General features: G+C 38.6%; 2 protein-coding genes across 2 annotated transcripts in view; one reads left to right on the forward strand and one right to left on the reverse strand.

Moving 5' to 3' along the window:
• CAST (calpastatin) overlaps positions 1-15,013 on the forward strand; it is a 26,527-nt gene extending 11,514 nt beyond the window's left edge. The window contains exons 13-26 of the mRNA XM_010291355.1: positions 252-299; positions 2,765-2,869; positions 3,159-3,260; positions 3,952-4,053; positions 5,105-5,188; positions 5,957-6,004; positions 6,180-6,275; positions 6,714-6,812; positions 8,200-8,301; positions 9,999-10,091; positions 10,757-10,810; positions 11,221-11,310; positions 13,210-13,289; positions 14,956-15,013. Coding sequence (XP_010289657.1) covers positions 252-299; positions 2,765-2,869; positions 3,159-3,260; positions 3,952-4,053; positions 5,105-5,188; positions 5,957-6,004; positions 6,180-6,275; positions 6,714-6,812; positions 8,200-8,301; positions 9,999-10,091; positions 10,757-10,810; positions 11,221-11,310; positions 13,210-13,289; positions 14,956-15,013 — 1,161 coding nt within the window. The remainder of the gene's footprint in view (positions 1-251; positions 300-2,764; positions 2,870-3,158; positions 3,261-3,951; positions 4,054-5,104; positions 5,189-5,956; positions 6,005-6,179; positions 6,276-6,713; positions 6,813-8,199; positions 8,302-9,998; positions 10,092-10,756; positions 10,811-11,220; positions 11,311-13,209; positions 13,290-14,955) is intronic.
• A 462-nt stretch (positions 15,014-15,475) lies between these two features.
• Positions 15,476-17,618, reverse strand: part of ERAP1 (endoplasmic reticulum aminopeptidase 1) — a gene marked incomplete at its 5' end in the record, with an annotated part of 11,661 nt that continues 9,518 nt past the window's right edge. The window contains one exon of the mRNA XM_010291356.1: positions 15,476-15,575. Within this exon, the coding sequence (XP_010289658.1) occupies positions 15,476-15,575 (100 nt within the window). The remainder of the gene's footprint in view (positions 15,576-17,618) is intronic.

Below are 17,618 nucleotides of genomic sequence, written 5' to 3' on the forward strand. Positions count from 1 at the left end.
CTGCTGCATGTTGATACGGATAGGAGTGAACACTTTTTGGTCTCATGGCCCATTTATATTGTGCTAACATCACATTTGCTTTTTTTTATCCACTTAACCTGGCCAAGTAAGAATTCCCTCAGTGCTGTTACTGTGTCACTGATGTAATCTTGCGTGTATCATTTATTTTGTATTGTTTTGCTGGTGTTTATAAGAGTGTGGCACTTCTTACAACAGTGGAAAAATGCCAATACTATTTACTTTATTTTTAGGATAAAGATGGAAAACCAATATTGCCAAAGCCTGAAGAAAAACCTAAGGTTAGAAAACTGACAATGTTGTAGGAGTGTGAATAGCTACCCTGTTTCTCCTTCTCTGTCATCACTTCTCTCTGTGCCATTATGTAAGTCTTTTGGTCTGCTTGTGCGTTTATGTCCTTTCACAAAACCTGCTGATCTGAAGTGTCAAGTGAAAGTTAGTTTTATTGAAATTCACTGGCTGTGAATGAAGAGCTCACGGTAAGAAAAAGGTTTACAGATCACAAAGATAGGAGAGAGTTACAGAAATGACTGCTGACAGAAAGGAAAGCTATATGGGGAGTTACTGTAAGGTAGAAGCCTGTTGGAGCTGTTGAAGGACACAGAGGGGCAAGGCAGGAAAATCCTTTTGTCTTGACAGTTTTCTCTCATTAGTCATCAAATATAAAGGAATATGACTGAAAAGAAGGAAAAAGCTGCTATGGACATTCTCCTAATGCAAAAGAACAACTTGAACTTTGCAAAAAGTATCCATCGTGGTGTAGCAACTACAAGGTAGATTGAAAGAGAAAGTTAGAAAAGTTAATTGAAAATGCACGGGAAGCAAGCAAAAATAGGAAAAGCAAAGGAACTGTGCACTGAAGAAGCTGAGGGCTTCACTTCGGAAATACTGTGGGTTGAGGAGTGCTGCTGAAATTGGAAAAGTACACATAAACCTCCATTCTTCTGAAATGAGTGTGAAGGTCAGGACCAATCGGGGTGAGAATAACACTGTGCTTTTTTAGCAGAAATGGGAAGTAATTTCTGTTATTCAAGCTAGAAATCTGGAGGAATGCAAAGGCAGGATGAATAGACTTTACATCTCTAAAATCTTTGTGTCAGGTCCTAGATGTGCAATCGTATTGAGTGGGTGATGCATAAGAGCTGCACAGAAGGAATGCCTGCCAAGCATGTCATAAGGAAAAAAGAGCAGCTGTGCTCTGAGAGAACCACGCACTAATGCTAGAAGACAAGCCTTCCTGTTTCACAGGGAGCGCAACAGAGATGGCACACACAAAAAAGAAAAGCTCCAGAAGAGGAGCATGGCATGAGTTAAGGGTGGTTGGTTCATAGTTTGACTGAACTCCAGTAAAAAAACAAAGCAGAAAATGAGGTCAGAATTATGAGGCCTTATGCCAAAAGAGTTAAGTGCTTAGTATAAGAATAAGTATTCGTATGCTTTTCCACCCTCATCAATCAGACACACGGATAAAATTTAATAGTTGTTCTGTAAGTGAATCACAGGGCTATTGAAGTCATATGTTACAGTATTTTTCTCAGCACTACTTCACTGTTTATAATTTGAAGAAAGCGATATTGAGCAAGATGTGTTTGCCCATACTTCCTGTGGTATCATCAGTAATGTAGATCTGTGAAACCAAAACCAGCAAAACAAAAAAAATTATGTCAATAGCTGAAAAACCTTCAATTGCTTACCGTTCTTCCTTGATTTCTGATGAATACAAAGTTCTTCTTCCTTCATGAGTTCACCTAAGGCTTCTATTACTTTGGGCCTCCATTCTGCATACCTTTAAGCACATGCAGTGGCATTACTTTTGTGAAAATAAGTTGTTAGGCTTTTTTGATTTAGTGGTTGAAAGAGGAATTCAGTCACTATGGAAAGTGGTGTCGGCCTTACATGATGCAAAATTTTTGAAGACTTAGGGGCACTGATTGCTAAAGGAAGGCAAGTGGGAGGGAAAATAAGGGACTGTCCTTTAGAAATGTCATTTTATATGTTATGAATTTGACCAAATGAACCCTAACAAATTAAGTTCCACGTAGCAAGTGACTGGTGATCACTGCTAGCAAAGACTTGAACATTTAGGTGTAAACAGTAGTTTGAAGGATCCCAGGAACATTAGTTGTAGATCATGGAAGTACATAGATCACGTAGGATCAACAGATTGTAATGAATCACAGAGTAGGGAACTAAAATTGCAGTTTATTCACTTTTACCTAAAACGTGCTGAGTGTCGACCGTCAGTGCACAGCTAAGTGAACTTCCAGCTGACACTGCCTCTGAAGGAACTCTAGTTCTGCTGGAAGAAAAGAAAAAACCCCATAAAAATGGCAGAATCATAATCTGATAGTGCTGCTTTCCACTACCTATATGTAATTTTTACTTGAAGTATTATAACAACATGGTGCTATTACAGTAAATACTATCTGGTAAATATTAGCAATTTTTTTCTGATGAAGAGGTTGCATTTTCCTTTTCATTAGCCCTGTAAAAGTATTGAACATAATGTTCTGTACATTATATTGACTGTTGATAACAAAGCAACTGACTCATTCTGAAAAGTGGTTTTCATAATTTTATGTACTGCGAAATTCATGCTGTTTTGTTGCATGTAAATGTGAAAGGTTATTTTGGTGTAGGCTACAAGAAGTTTTTCTGCTTTCTGAAAAATTCAAATATAATTCTTGAAAAAATAAATTAAAAACAGGCAGTGAGTCACCCATACCACATACGTCTTTTTTTGCAGCCTTTGAGTGAATGTGATCTTGTTGATGAATTTTCAAAAGACTTCGCCTGCCCTGCACAGCCTGCAGTAGAATCCAAACCATCAAAGCCCAGCAGCACATCCAAAGTATGTCTTTCTAGTTCACTGAAGACACTGACACTGGTAGTTTTGCTAAGACTGGGTAATGCTACTATCAAGAAAAATACTTTCTTCTGTTTCTGTTTCCCCCCCCCCGCCCCGTTGCTTTCAGTGGAACATGCAGTATTGACATTTAGTCCTTAATTGAGGGGCTGCTACCTTTAAGCTGAGACTTTTCTTTCTTGTTTTGTATTGTATTAAAAAAAGGACACTTAACAGGTACATTTTGGGTTTCTGAGCATATTCAGTAAAATGCAATGTTATTGTTCTGTTTCAGAAGCCTTCAGATCCTGTGTCTGCAAAAACTACTGAGGATGAAGTAGTCCCTCGTGCCACAGCTTGCACTGTGCAATCTGCAGCTCCATCAGCTGTGTCTTCAGTGAGTAGTCTTAGCTGGAGCTAATGCAAAACTCACTGCTTCATTTATGCAATGGTATAGCGTATTGTCAAGATGTTTATTTCGGGATTGCATATTCTTCCTCCCTAGAGGTAAGCCACAAAGGCCGACTGTTTTCCAGAACAATTAAGTCAAGCACAAACTGAATAGGGAAAGTCAGTGACCTTCTTAATATAGGAAGTGAAACTGACAGTTCTTGTGGTCTATTCTAAAAGGGATGCTGTTTGTGAACTTAATAGATACTGAAGGAAAAGACAAACTCTACAAAAAAATCATAATTTTCCTACTAAGTATTTTGGAAGATTGCATTAAAGACTGACATTCTTGCATCTCTTCTCAGAATATATATGCTTCTATTAAAAAAGAAAAAAATTAACAGCCCCCCCATCCCCCCTCCCAAACATTTTAGCTGTAAGTCTTCAGAAAGGTGAAGCCTGTTTACAGAGCAAACCCTGTCAAAGTTTCGTTATGCCTTGAACTCAGCAGATCCCAAGTTTGTAAAGACAACTAAGGAGAGAAGCATTACAGTTTTTTAGTTTACTTCTCAATTTTTACCTTAAGTGATGTGTGGCTGGCGGTAGTAGCTGGCAATGGTAGTATATGTACAGGTTTCTTCAGGTGCAGCTGAGCTCCAAACTAAGAATTGTTTTTTACTATATCAATACCCTTACAGGTTGGTAACGTTGCAGATGAAGCACTGGAAGCCTTGTCCAGTAGCCTAGGAAAGAGGGAGCCTGACCCAGATGAAAAGAAACCTACTGTGGACAAAGTTAAGGTAGAGAAACAATCAGACCTTAAAAAATAGACTTTTGATGTAATTATCTTCGATGTTACTGTATTTCCTCAGGCTAGAAACAATTTAGAGATAATACTTGCAGGTTTTTTTAAAAACAAAATTTACTTGTGACACCATTTGTGTTTTGCTTAGGAAGTACTAGTGGGATTTCAACACAGTGATTACATTTTCTTAATCATTCTGCCTATTACAGTGCAGTAGTTCCCTAAGGCTTCTGAAAACTGCATTTGCTTAGTGTCTTACTGCTGAACCAAAGCAGAATTAGCATACATGTCAGAGGTGGCATACAGTGTGGTCCTTTTGCAAAAGGAACCAACTTTATGATGAGGTATTTAAATTAGGAATGATACATAACACTTTGGGTTTTTCACTGATCTTGTTATTTTAACAGGGAGCGTTAAGTAAGTCACTGAAATGTGTGTATTCTGTCTAAGGGAATGATGTTCATAGTCACAGTCTGAATGCCCCCATTTGCCTCCTCAAACCATGGGCCCCGTGGTATTGACTGGAGCCAAAAATAGAGGACAGCTCTTCTGGTGGGCTGGAACTCTTATCAAGCAGAAGTTTCCAAAGTTGGCTTTACTACCTTTTCTTAGTTGTCATCTTCCAAAATAACTTGCATGATGGGTAGTCCTTTTTGAAGTTGGCTACCAATTTCTCTGATCAGCGTTCCTTTGCATGCAGGCCAGGTAGCTGTTGAGTGGATTTAAAAAAAAAGTCAAGAATTAAGACTCAGAGGTATAATGCTATTTTGTTATTGGTCCATGCTTGTCTATTTACTTAACTGTTGATTTTCATTGAAATAGGTAGAGCTACTCCTGATACACACAGGAGGAAACAGGCAGAGAAGTGAAGGCTTTCTCAAGAGAAAAGGGTTTCTTCTAATTTGCATGAGATTTTTATCTGGTAGTTGGATTTAAAGACTAATTTGAATTAGTAGACTGGAGACTTTGAAAGCTTGCTCATATGCCTGTCTGTTGGGATGTAGTTACTTCCTTTTATTAATACTATTTTTATTTTGCCTTCATAGGAGAAAACCAAACAGGAAGAATGCAAAAAACTGGGTGAAGATGAAGAAACAATTCCTCCAGAGTACAGATTAACAGAAGCAAAAGTAATTTATTTCATGTGCTGTAGTCTTACTTTTGTTTCATTCCTCAGAATATATGGATGAAACTGAAACTCTTACTTAATTTTGAAATGTTGATGTTTAGTTCAGCCATTTTTATAGTATATAAAAATTGCAGTTTGTAGTTCCTGAATATCTGACATCTGTCATTAGATGCCTGTATAGGCACCCAAGTGGTTTAGATGCAAGTACCTACACATGAATAATTTTGGCTGAGATTAATGCACTGGAGTCTTTGATTAGCTTTTTGTGTTTTAGAACTTAATAAATTGTGTTTGGTCAAAGCTGTTAAAAAACCCAACGCTTCAAGCTGCTATTTTTATGAATATCACCACATGACTCATTTAACATATTGGGTTGCTTACATATAGCCAAGACTTGCACACCACCTGTCACAGCTGCTGGTGTGAAAAGATACAGCCTTTCTGGACTCTGCATCCAGGAGTATTGTCACCAATCTGGAAGTTGTGGTTTTATTTATTAATTGTGCTATTTCCATGGAAATAGCACAATTAAGTAGGGAGGCTCAGAATCCCACACACTGAATCACTTTTCAGCACTCAGAGGTTTCAAAGTTACAGGACCTGGATTTTTTAAATGACACTTTGAGTAACAGCAGTAGGTGCTAGAGGATACTACTTGGATCATTTTCTTGTGTAATGCTTTCCATGAATGCTTTCAGAGTATTTGTAATGGCATGGTTGTTTAAGGACTGCTTGGTTTATTGTAAGGGGCTTTTTTTTTTTTTTGTAGGATAAAGATGGAAAACCACTCTTACCAAAACTTGAAGAAAAGTCCCAGGTAAAAAATTGAATATTCATTCATTTCATTAATATTTCATTCATTAATTACTTACTCAAATGTGAGTAAGGTTTCTCAGTCTTCAGTTTAAAAATGGGGATAGGCTGTGTTACCTGTTCACTTTTTAATAGAAGAAAAGTTTTAAAAGCCTCTCTTTTTTTTTTTTCAATGATAGCCTATGAGTGAAAATGATCTTTTAGAGGGTTTGACAGAAGGATTTTCCTGTTCTCCATCTCCATCTGCACCATTACCTAAGCCAACTGTAATAAAGGTGAGTAAATTTGATATAGAAGAGAGAGCAGGACTTCAATAATTAGCAACAACTAGATAATTTAGTTGTCATATCTTTTTACCAGTTGCTTGCATAAGTAATGCTTTGCAGTTGGGACTTTTAAAAATGTTACTTAGGAATATAAATGGAGTTGAGGAAATCTTAGCTCCTCTGAAGTAACATAAACCCTGCCTCTCACTTAAGCTGTGCCAGGGTTTAACCTAGTAGTTGAAATGGAAGATTGAACTTGAGCAAACTGAGATGCAAACCAGTTGCAAAATGCTTCTCAGGAAGGGAAGTCTGAAATAATTAGAGCTTCTAAGAAAAATAAAGTCCTAGAAATAAACCATATAGGCATTTGAATTTAGATGCGTGGAATTCAATGCATATTTTTCTCTTAGGCCTCTATGTTAGTAATGATGCTGTGTCTTGTTTCAGAAAACCAGGGAGGATAAAAAGCCTGCAGATTCCTCAGATGTTATCTCTGCTGCTACAGTTTCTTCAGTGCACTCAGCAGCTCCACTCTCTTCTACCTCAGTAAGCAACCTCTCCTGTAGATCCTCATCTAGTATCTACCTTTCTTTATGGAGCGTGTGGTCAAACACTGGAACAGGCTTCCTAGAGAGGTGGTCAGTGCCCCAAGCCTGTCAGTGTTTAAGAGGCATTTGTACAATGCCCTTAATGATATGCTTTAACTTTTGGTCAGCCCTGCACTGGTCAGGCAGTTGGACTAGATGATTGTTGCGGGTCCCTTCCAGCCGAACTATTATTCAATTTGATTCGATTCAATTCTATCTCAAACTAAGAACTGACTAATGGAGAGAGATGGCAGCATGATCTGGCCCGTTTTACCAGTATAGACTTTTGCAAAGTTAAATAATTTATTGCCATGGAAGGTAAAAAAAAATGTTCCCTCTGGGGGGTAAAAAAAAAAGTGTGAGTTTCTGGACACGTTGTGTCTGGTCTGCCTGTTTTGTCGAGTTCCATTCACTGTTGTATTTCAGCCTGCCTTTGAAACCTCCCCACCTGCACTTCGAAAAGGAAGTGCCTAGTCCTGTGCTGATTCCTCCAGAGTTACTGAGGACATCAGAGGATGTGTGTATTTCCTTTCTGTGGGGCAATGCAGGTAGTTACCTTTGTGCAAATGGGTTCATTTTTATTCTTGGGCTGTTAACCGAACCATACCTTTCTTTACCTGGTTAGGTAATGAGAACATTTAAAATAATGATAGTGTAGTCATTGCAGTGGCAATATCATCTGTTAAGCCTATAAAAGGAGGAGTTCAAGGTTAATGGAGGGACAGCGAGTGCCAAGACGAGGAGAACTTCCCTTCGTTGCATTTAGTGGTAATGTTGCACGCTGCCGCCTTTCTCCATTCTGATACGTGGAGTGGGAGCTCCCTCTAGTGTTTCCAGCCAAATTTTAACGTGGAATATAAAGCTCCTCCCCCTTGGGTTTTAGTTGGTCTTGAGGGCTTTTTTTCTAACCAGCGTTTGAGTAAAACTGGTGTGAATTACCAAAAGACCATATATATTGTAAAGATAAAATGTTAATAAGTTTTAATTCAGATTGACACTTCCCTAGAAGCTAATCTGCAGTGCTAATGGTGTTTGCAAACTGAATGGCAATTACCAAAACACAATATTTTCAAAGAACTGTTCTCATTAGATCAGTTAGGCTTATGTGTAACAAAGGCCATCAAAATAACTTCCATTACCCCTCTTGAAATGACGTTTTCTGTAAGACTAAATATTCTGTAATTGTTTTCCCCAGCTATTGCACTACATTGTAATTACAAAGGGAGACATGGTTGTTCATTGTTCACTGAAGTTGACAGTTTATTAGTCAGTACTTATATTAGCTGGATTAATTAAATTATTTTTACAGCTGATTTGCATTCATGAGTGTGTTTATGCTTTGTTAGGGAGGAAAAGAGATGGATGAAGCCTTGGATCTCCTGTCTGATTCCCTGGGACAGAGAGAACCTGACCCTGATGAGAACAAACCAGTTGTGGATAAAGTAAAGGTAAAAAAAAACATTCTGAAAATTATGCAGTCTGGGCAACAAATAAACAAACAAAAAAACCCCTGAGATACTTACCTGGTTTCTTAATTTTTTTTTTTTTAATGGTATACTGTAATATTTCTTACATACTCATAGGAGTACATGGCATGTGATTTTCAGATGTAGGAGCAAGGTTACTAGAAAAAACCAACATACTCTTATGTTGTCCTATATGTAGGTATATCAACCACTTCACTGTTTTTTTGCCTCTAAGCATGCAGTTTTCAATCAGCTGGATTACTTGTGTTTTTTGTGAAAAACGTTGAATTAGTTAATATACTTCAGCCGCTTGGAGGTGAGTGTTGAAATATTACAGGAAATTTGCCATAATTTGATTTCAGTGCCTTCTGTTATTCTAATTATTTTTCAGGTGTCTTCTCTGGCCTCCATTTCTCACATTAATTTTGTGACCCTCTTTTTGTCAAACTTTGACTTTTACAACCCCAGAAATACCAAGGTCATCAACGGACACATTCATTTCATCAGTCATATTTTTTAACTTGCTTGTTTCATTCAGTCTTCATTCATTGCTTCATTCAGTCTTTCTTCATATAATTCTATAAAGACCTTCCTGCTAATAAGAAAATCAGATGCATTTCTGCATATTAGTAGTAGTAATAGTAAATTGTAAACTGAAATACTTAAGGTAAAGAAAATTACTGAGGGAAAAAAGCAACATAAGCTCCCATGAATAAATTTAGGCTGCAATCTAGAAGGGGCTTTCTTATCTTAAGACTAGGCTCCACGGCGTTAGGAGCAGGTTTGTACAGTCTGGGTAGCGTTGTCCCTTGCCATAGGAAGGGGTGAACACTTGATGTGCAAGATCTCAGCAAATCCTGTGCTTCAGCAGACCTGTAGGAGGCCGGCTTTCTTCATGTGTTGTTCTTTACAAAGGCATGGAAAATGCTTATATTAAAAAAAAATTATAAAGAAGAGATCCTTAAAATGTCTGCATTAACAAATACAAAAACATTATTCAACAATATGCTAAAAAAACCTCCTTGTATCTAAACCAGGTGTTTTGTATGGCATGTTTCTGATACGTTTGCCTGAAATGAAAGCAGCATAAATTGAAAAATAAATGTAGTGGAAGGAACGCTTCCCTCCTTGATGCAGTTTTCAGGAGCTTGTGGCGCTCTGCCTTCTAGCTGTGTTGGGTTTGAAACTGACTCTGGCACCTAAGTCTGATGAGGAGTGTAGGCCACTCTTGATCAGTTTGGGTGTGAGCTGGGTAGGTGCCCTGGATTCTGCTACAGGTGCTCAGATGCATTCACAGGTAAGACATTGCAGGAACATCAGTTTTGTGTTAAAGCTATAGTGCATGGATGAGATTCGATGCGTAAGTATGGAATGACTTCTTTCAGTCGTATTGTTGAAAAGCAGAACTGAAAGTTGACTTTTTTTTTTATGTTGGGGTGGTGCTATGTATATACATGTTTAACTTATTAAATATGTACGCTTATTGAGAGCTAGTAGTTTTAAAACTTTTAGGCATGAAACACACTTCATAGCGAAATAAAATACAGGGGTTTTTTGGTAGTTTTAAAATTCTAAATTAAAAAAGGCATCTGTCCTAAGTTTAATGAGCACTCTGGTTTACTGTTTGTTACTATCTCTAACTTAAGTATCAAAGTTGTTAAAAAATTAAATGCTTTCAGGAAAAGGCTAAATCTGAACACAGAGACAAACTTGGAGAAAGAGACGATACTATCCCACCTGACTACCGAAAACTTCTGGAGTCAGATGAGCAGGTAAGGAAAAGCTTTATTAGTTTTTATTTGCAACATCAGAAATTTTATGCATATGAGCAAGTCTGGCCTCTTTGGAACTACAAGGAGAACAGGAACACTGAATAAATGAGTATGTGTGTGTACTGTATTTATGTTTTAGGGTTAAACATGTAAGTATCCTATACTTATATATACATATAATCCAGAAAACCAGGTGAAAAAATAGGGTGTCTCCCTTTAAACAGCTTGGCTTTATAGTCTGCTTTTAAACAGGAGATATTTGCAAATGGTGGGTAATAATTTTTATTCATTCCAAGTAGTTTCATTCCAAATTTGGGCACAAAGTGCATGTATGGGTATTACCTTTGTGGTATACCTAAAGCACTGTAAAACTGTCATCCACTGGAGCACATGACTGCTAACAGTGATATGATCTTTTGTGGCTCAGGAAACTGTTTTTCCAGTAGACTACAAGGGTAGAAATACGTTATTGCAGACATGGTCAAAGAAACAGACCATGAAAACACATAATGAACTGACTTTGAGTACATAGCATGAGAAATAAAGAAATCTGTTTAGAATGGTGTGACTTTCTTGGTAAACTCCCAATGTCATTCCTAAGTAGCTGTATCTTAAAACTAATCTGACCAGTTCAAAATGAAGATGTAATCTTTCTTCTTCCCAAGGGTAAACCAGTAAAGCCAACAGCAAAGGATGATGTGAAACACAAAGAGCAAAAGGTAACATTTATGGTAGTTTTCTTCTGTGTTTGTTTCATGCTGTGTGCTCTGATCTTTTTTTTTCAAAGTAGTGTCATTGTAGATCAAGGCATGATTCATTACAGGTTCTCATAAATGCTAGTGAATGCAGTAGATAATAACAAGTGTGGACAGTAAAACTTGTGAAGAATAACTCTTCATAATAAATACAGTTTTTATGCAACTACACTGTGAATGTTCAGGTCCAGTATTCAAAGAAATTGTGTATCTTGAAAACCTCAAATAGACATCTCTGTTCAAATATACGTCTAGAGCTCAGGTATGTTTTTTTTAAGAAAGGGCTAATTAAAGCAGACATAAATTCCTGAAATACTAATTTGTCTGTGGGAAGTATTGCATATTGTGTGACTTCAGAATTAAAATTATTGCAGAAGTCTACGGATGAGTCTGCAGCTATTGATGCCCTATCAGGTGACTTTGATACTTGTGCAAAGGCTCCTGCCACACCACAGCACTCAAAGGTAGGACATTTTCTGCTAATAACTTGCAAAATAAATAGTTTTTCACTACTCTCTGAAAGTTCCTCACTTTTCAGTAGCTCAGTTTCAGCTTAGACCTAGGCGCTTTGAAAGATGCTGTCCAGACGTAGTGATTGCTCTACTACTGTAATGGAACTTTGATGTGTCTTGCTGTGTATTAAATATTTGGAAGAAGGAAGATTTGTGGTATTCAGGGTCTTCTAGAGAGCTAAGACAGGCTTGGCAAAGTAAGTTGAGCAGAGAATTGTGGTAACAGTTTTTGTACAGATTAGAGTGTCCAAAAAATGTAGAGAGGCAGGGAAATCTTTCTTCAATGACTGCATGCACTACTAGGCTGGAACTGAGAAACAGTTCAAGAGGGTTTTGCAGAGACAGATGCTAGGAGTAGAAAAGAGTTGTAGATCTGTTAGGGAAAATATTAGAGCTGACGAGACATGAAGGAGGAGGGGACAGGAGAGGTCTTGTAATGAGAAATAGAGCATTTATTTGTCACATAATCAACTTAAACACAGCTGACAAACAGCTGTCAGACTTTTCCCAGCAAAGTGCCAGACATGCGAGTCTATATGAATGAACTAGCAATGGAAGCTGCATAAATCTGGAGGTCACCACCATGAGGATGGTGTTTGAGAGAGGATGGTTGTGCTGGAAAAGTGTGAAGAAGGAGACTGAGATTTTGTCCACATGCCAGATGTGCTTTCTGCTTGCTCTTAACCTGGTGTTTGTTACCTTGAGCTTGGACAGACAGAGAGGACTTGTATGGCTTTGAGACATCCACTGTGCCACTACAGTGGCAATATATGCTTCCTTGGCAGAGGAGCCCAAGGGGAATCTGGGGCAGCTGGTGGGATATCAGTGCAAAAACCCTGGACTCCTTTTGTTTTCTACAGTGCTCAAACTGGTTAAGAACCAGTAACTCCCTCTTGTTACCTGCTTGCTCTCCTATCCTGTGTGTGACATGTCCTGCCCTGTGCTCTGGTCCCTCATCTGCAGACAGAGGGAATGGTACATGCTTTTTGAATGGTCAATATTTTTTGTACTCAACTGGTTAAAGCAGGTGCCATTGTCTCTCATCTGCTATGGACTCCTGGCAGCCCATCCCTGCCTTTTTCCTGTGGTAGTGACCTGCCTGCTTCCTGCAAGGAGAAAGAAAAAACAGCTTGAATTTACTACATCTTTCATCTTTGACCAAACCAGTATATTAGCAGTCAAAATTAAACCCCTTGGACGGACACAGCTGTGTAAGCATAACCAGTTCCCAAGTGACATTCTGCATTAGCTTCCTTAAGCTTAATACTACAAGGCACCCAGTTACCAAGAATGAATTATGTTTGTCCATACTTAAAATGGTGATTATTATTATCTGTGCTTTTATGCTGTGTTTGTTCTGGTCCTGGGGGGCAGAGAAGAAGCAGCTTTGAAACTGAAGTTCAAATCAGATGTAATTCCTGCGAGGAAATAGCTGTGTTTCCAAATAGCTCTTCTGACCACTGCAGTGCTTCCCCAAGCGCTTACCTTGATACCGAATCCTCAGGTGGTTTAAGACAAACTATTGGTGTTTCAAGTGCTGTTCTATTTGATTATGAACTTCGGAGCTAAGTCTGCTGCTGCAACATTATTGCTTTGTAGTAAGTACGAAATCTGCCCATATATGCCAACTTTTTTGTCTGCGTATGCTTTCTGGTGCCCTAGTCTCCCTAAGTATTAAACAAAGCTCCAGATTCCAGCTTGCTGTGGACTAAGGGCAGTAATTACATGCATGTGTCCTGCATTGAGCACTCTCCCACCACATAGAAAATAATGTGTTATGGCAGATGTCAAATTAGGAGCCATCAGTTCTCTATTCTGTTTGTAACTGTAACTCTTTTTTTTTCTTTGGAGTGTAGGACAAAAGTGGAAAGGAAACCATCACCACTAAACCAACCCCAAAGGATAAAGGAAAACCCAAAGACCCTAAAACGGTAGAAACATACATATTATAATATGGACAGTCATGGTTACTATACACTATAAACACGAAAGACGGGTGTCATGGTTTAGCCAGCAATTAAGCACCACGCAGCTGCTCACTCACTCTGCCACCCCTGCCTCCAGTGGGGAGGGGGAGAGAATTGGGAAAAACTCATGGGTTGAGATAAAAACAGTTTAATAGGACAGCAAGAGAGAAGGAAACAACGATGATGATGATGATGATGATAATGATACTGACAAAGGAATGTACAAGAACCAGTGATGTCCAGTACAGCAATTGCTTACCATCCAGTGATTGACAGCCCAATCGAACAGCGATTCTGGCCCCCCAGCTAACTCCAGTTTATGTACTGGGCATGACATTATATCGTAGGGAATATCTCTTTGGCCAGTCCAGGTCAGCTGTCCTGGCCGTGCCCCCTCCCAACTTCTGCACGTCCTCACAGGCAGAGCATGAGAATCTCAAAAGTCCCTGACTTAGTATAACCACTACAACTAAAACTTCAGTGTGTTATCAACATTATTCTCATACCAACTCCAAAGCACAGCACTGTACCAGCTATTGGGAAGAAAAATCTACTCCATCCCAGCTGAAACCAGGACAATGGGCAACTGATTTGGGGTTCATATTACATGGATATTACTTTGGGGAGAATTTTACATTTACCCAATTCAATAGGTTGAACTGGATTCATTTTTGTAAGCATGTACATAGGAGAAAAGCACATGTCTATTTCAATGGAAATTTTCAATAAATGGGGTCTAAAATATTTAAGAGAGTATGGTCTTCTGCAGGGGTTCAGTGCATGCTCCACAGGCTCCTTATTGCCATAGCTGCTGATCAGAGAGTCAAACTTCACATGCCTGTGGCTGCCTTGAAATTCTCATCGCTTCTCTCTTTTATTGATAGTTTTAAATAACAGCATTCTAAAAGTGATTAGAATGTACTCCTTCAGTTATTATCATAATTTACTTTTAAAAAAAAAGAATGACAACCTACATATATTCATAAATAAGTATGTAGAATGTATATGCTGGGAAAAGGAAGGTAGTTGTTTCTACATTTAAAAAAAAAAATTTAGATCCCCGTTGCTTGACTTTTGTCATCCAGAAATACAGAAAATGGGTTTAGGTGAGGGTGAAACTTTTCCCATCACGTTGTTCTGTCACAGGATACATGCAGGTAGATGGCTGAATCAGATGGTGACATCTGCTCTGGAAACTTCATGTTTCATATTTCAAGTTGTGGGATTTTTCTTCATTATGGAATTGTCACACATGCCTTTTGTATAACAAGAGAACTGTCTTACAATTTTCAATGTAAAATTGGAGGGTGTGACTTTAGTGCTTCTTCAGAAGGATGTATTTTTTAATGTTCTGAGTTTTGACTGGATCACTAACATGGGCAAAAGGATGTTGAGAAATAGGATATGAAGAGGCTGTCTTTATCTGAAACAAAATAAGTCATGGTGGAAAAAGGAAAATATGTATATACCAACAGAATTTCTAAATACTGTTGCTAAACTTTGTGTATTTCAAGTGCAGATCCTATTTACAGCTGAACGATGACTTCTGATGAGTATCTGTCACTGTTTTATTTCAGATTTTAGCTTAGTTCACAGTTTCTTACTATCTCATGCTTCTCTTGCTCTTTAGGCAAAGGGACAGTCCTCCAGCAGCAAATCTGAGAAGCAGAAAACAAGCTAAACGTTAACATCATTCGGTGAGATTTCTTTCTCTATACTCTGAACTACCACAAGAACAACTGATGCTAGTGTTATTGAAGTTACATTTTGTTGGCAGTGTTTTAACTGACATGGTTAGAGATGCTGTTAGACACAACACTTGGAATGACTTCGAACTTCGGAGTTCCTAGGTAGGGAAGGCCTTATTTTTTTTTTTTTTCACATCCTTTGTCTGTACAGTTTGTGCAGAATTACTTCATGTAAACCTAAATTCCCTTAGGTTTGTGTAACTGAGGATTCCAAGGCATGACATACTGTTGCCCTCGTAAGACCTTTTTACCAAGTAATGAAGATCAAGCAGATCTCAAGTCACTGTTTTTATCTTTAGAACAGTGAGTTTATGTCCTTATTTCTGCACTAGGCCAATTTTGGAACAGTGTCCAGAACAGATACAAAAAGCCCCACAGCTAAGCTGGCAGGTATAGGAGGTTTCAGAGTTCTGCTCTCAGCTTTCCTGGTGCAAATACAGCCTCGTTCCACGCACATGTTCCACTGCTACCGTGCCCTTCTTTGTACTTAGCTTGATCACACCTTTGACATAAGAGTAAGGAATTGGAGTCTTTTAGCATCATCATTAGTTCATGGAAGTATTCACATAAGTACACTCCGGGGGTGTAGAGGGGAGAGGCAAGGGCACATCCAGTGCTGGGCTCTGTCCACTCGCATGCCAGCCAGGAGGGTCTGTGTTCTGGCTTTCTGAAGAAGCTGTGGAGGAGCCTCTGTCCTGTGACAGCAGAGGCAGCCCTGGCTCCTCGGAGAGTATGAGTAATTATATGCAGCAAAATCCTGTGTAAAGGTTTGGCAACCGACTTCAAATGGGCAAGACAAAGATGCATCGTTACTGCGTATCTGGAGTGGACTGCTACTCTTGCTGCAGTGCCACTTTCAAACAATACCCCATCTCTTGTGATACTAAGCGTTCCTGAATTTCTTTCTGTCACAAGAGACTTACGTTTCCCATAATCCTTCCCAGGTTAGTTTGTGAAATTTTTTTCCAAGTTAAGGAAGATAAGCACTCTTAACGTTTTTTTCTTTTTCTTCCTCCCAGGATCTTGGCGCATCATGTAAAACATCTTTCTGTTGGAGGATAATTATCTCTGAAGAACAAAAGCTGATGCAAAAAGCATGTGGTTATTCTGGGTGGTTTTTTATATGGTGATACTTGCTGGACTTTTTTCATATTTTCTTTTTTCACAGCAGTAGACTAAGGTGGCTTGTGGTTTTTTTCCCCTAGATACTCATTTTATTATACTCCTATATTTTGACTTTTTTGTAATTTTCTTGTTTTCAGAGGGAAAGAATGCTTTATATTTGCAAGAAATATATTTCATAAATGAATAGCAATGCCAAAAAAAATATCTGCAGACTTTTGCACATAATCTCCACATAGTGCCTGTAAATCTCGGAAGAATTTGTATGTGCTAGCATTTTTAACATTGCAGTGAATGCATTAAGTGTTCTGGAATATAATGAGCTTTAGTTATCCTCAGCCCACCTCAGCCTGGCTGTGCAGTCTTTCCTCAAGCCAGTTCCTGGTAGGAAACTGTAGGTAAGCTGTGGGTAACTAAAGAATGAGAAACTGGGGATTAACCGCTTCATCAAGCGCATCTAGTAATAAAACAGGTATTTTTGTAGTTAAAACAACAAAAACACACCAGATAAGGATTTTAGTGTTTTGGGTTTTTTTTCCAATCGTATCTGTACTGTTATCTCGTAATTTCAGGAGTCTCCTGGACTGAACAAATACAAATCCTGGTGTAACAATGACACCGTTACCATCACAGAAGAAGAAATAAGGAAGGTACATGAGCCTTAGCAGGGATCAAAGAGAAGTTCAGGTCAACAGGTGGACTTTTTTTTTTTTTAAATTTTGCACTGTTTCTGGTCCTTGCTTCTGTTCCTTGCACTCCCGAAAGGAATGCACAAATAGGGCAGAAGTTAATGCTGTAAGGAACAATGTCATATTCAGCTGCTCTGCAAGAGGCACAGGTAGGCACCTCTCCTAAGTCTGCTGCAGACAGGGCTGTCGTGACTGAGGTGTGCCAAGTGCCTCTGTGTGTTTTCCTGTGTCTTCAGAACCTGCAGAACATCTTTTTGCACATCCTTAAACATGTACTGCTTCACCATTAGCTTGCAGAGGAGAGCCATACTGACAGTTGTACCGATATCAAAGTAAGTCAGACTCTAGTATGTAGCCTTGCAGACAGAGACAGCCCGGAGATTTAAGTTGGGGATATTTAGACTTCTGACTGTACTTCACAGTCTGTACTGAGAACCTGTGTCACACTAATAAAGTTTTTAAGAATGCATTTTGATGTTCATAACTTTTCATTTATTGCTGCTGTTATCTGAATAGCTATTGAAAGACAAAAGAAACCCTAGAAATAATTTTAAAAAACAAACACTGGAACGTTAAAAATTAATACAATGTGTTTAAAAAAAACCCTGTAAAATACTTCTCAGGGATGCTTCATGAAAGCCCTCACAATCTGATCAAGATCCAGCTACAGCTTTTTCCCCTTTCTTTTGGTTTTCAAAGCTCTATCAACTAGGACAAAATTTAACTTGCGAACT

Source organism: Phaethon lepturus, unplaced genomic scaffold, assembly GCF_000687285.1.
Source record: "Phaethon lepturus isolate BGI_N335 unplaced genomic scaffold, ASM68728v1 scaffold21717, whole genome shotgun sequence".
NCBI classification, from domain to species: Eukaryota; Metazoa; Chordata; class Aves; order Phaethontiformes; family Phaethontidae; genus Phaethon; species Phaethon lepturus.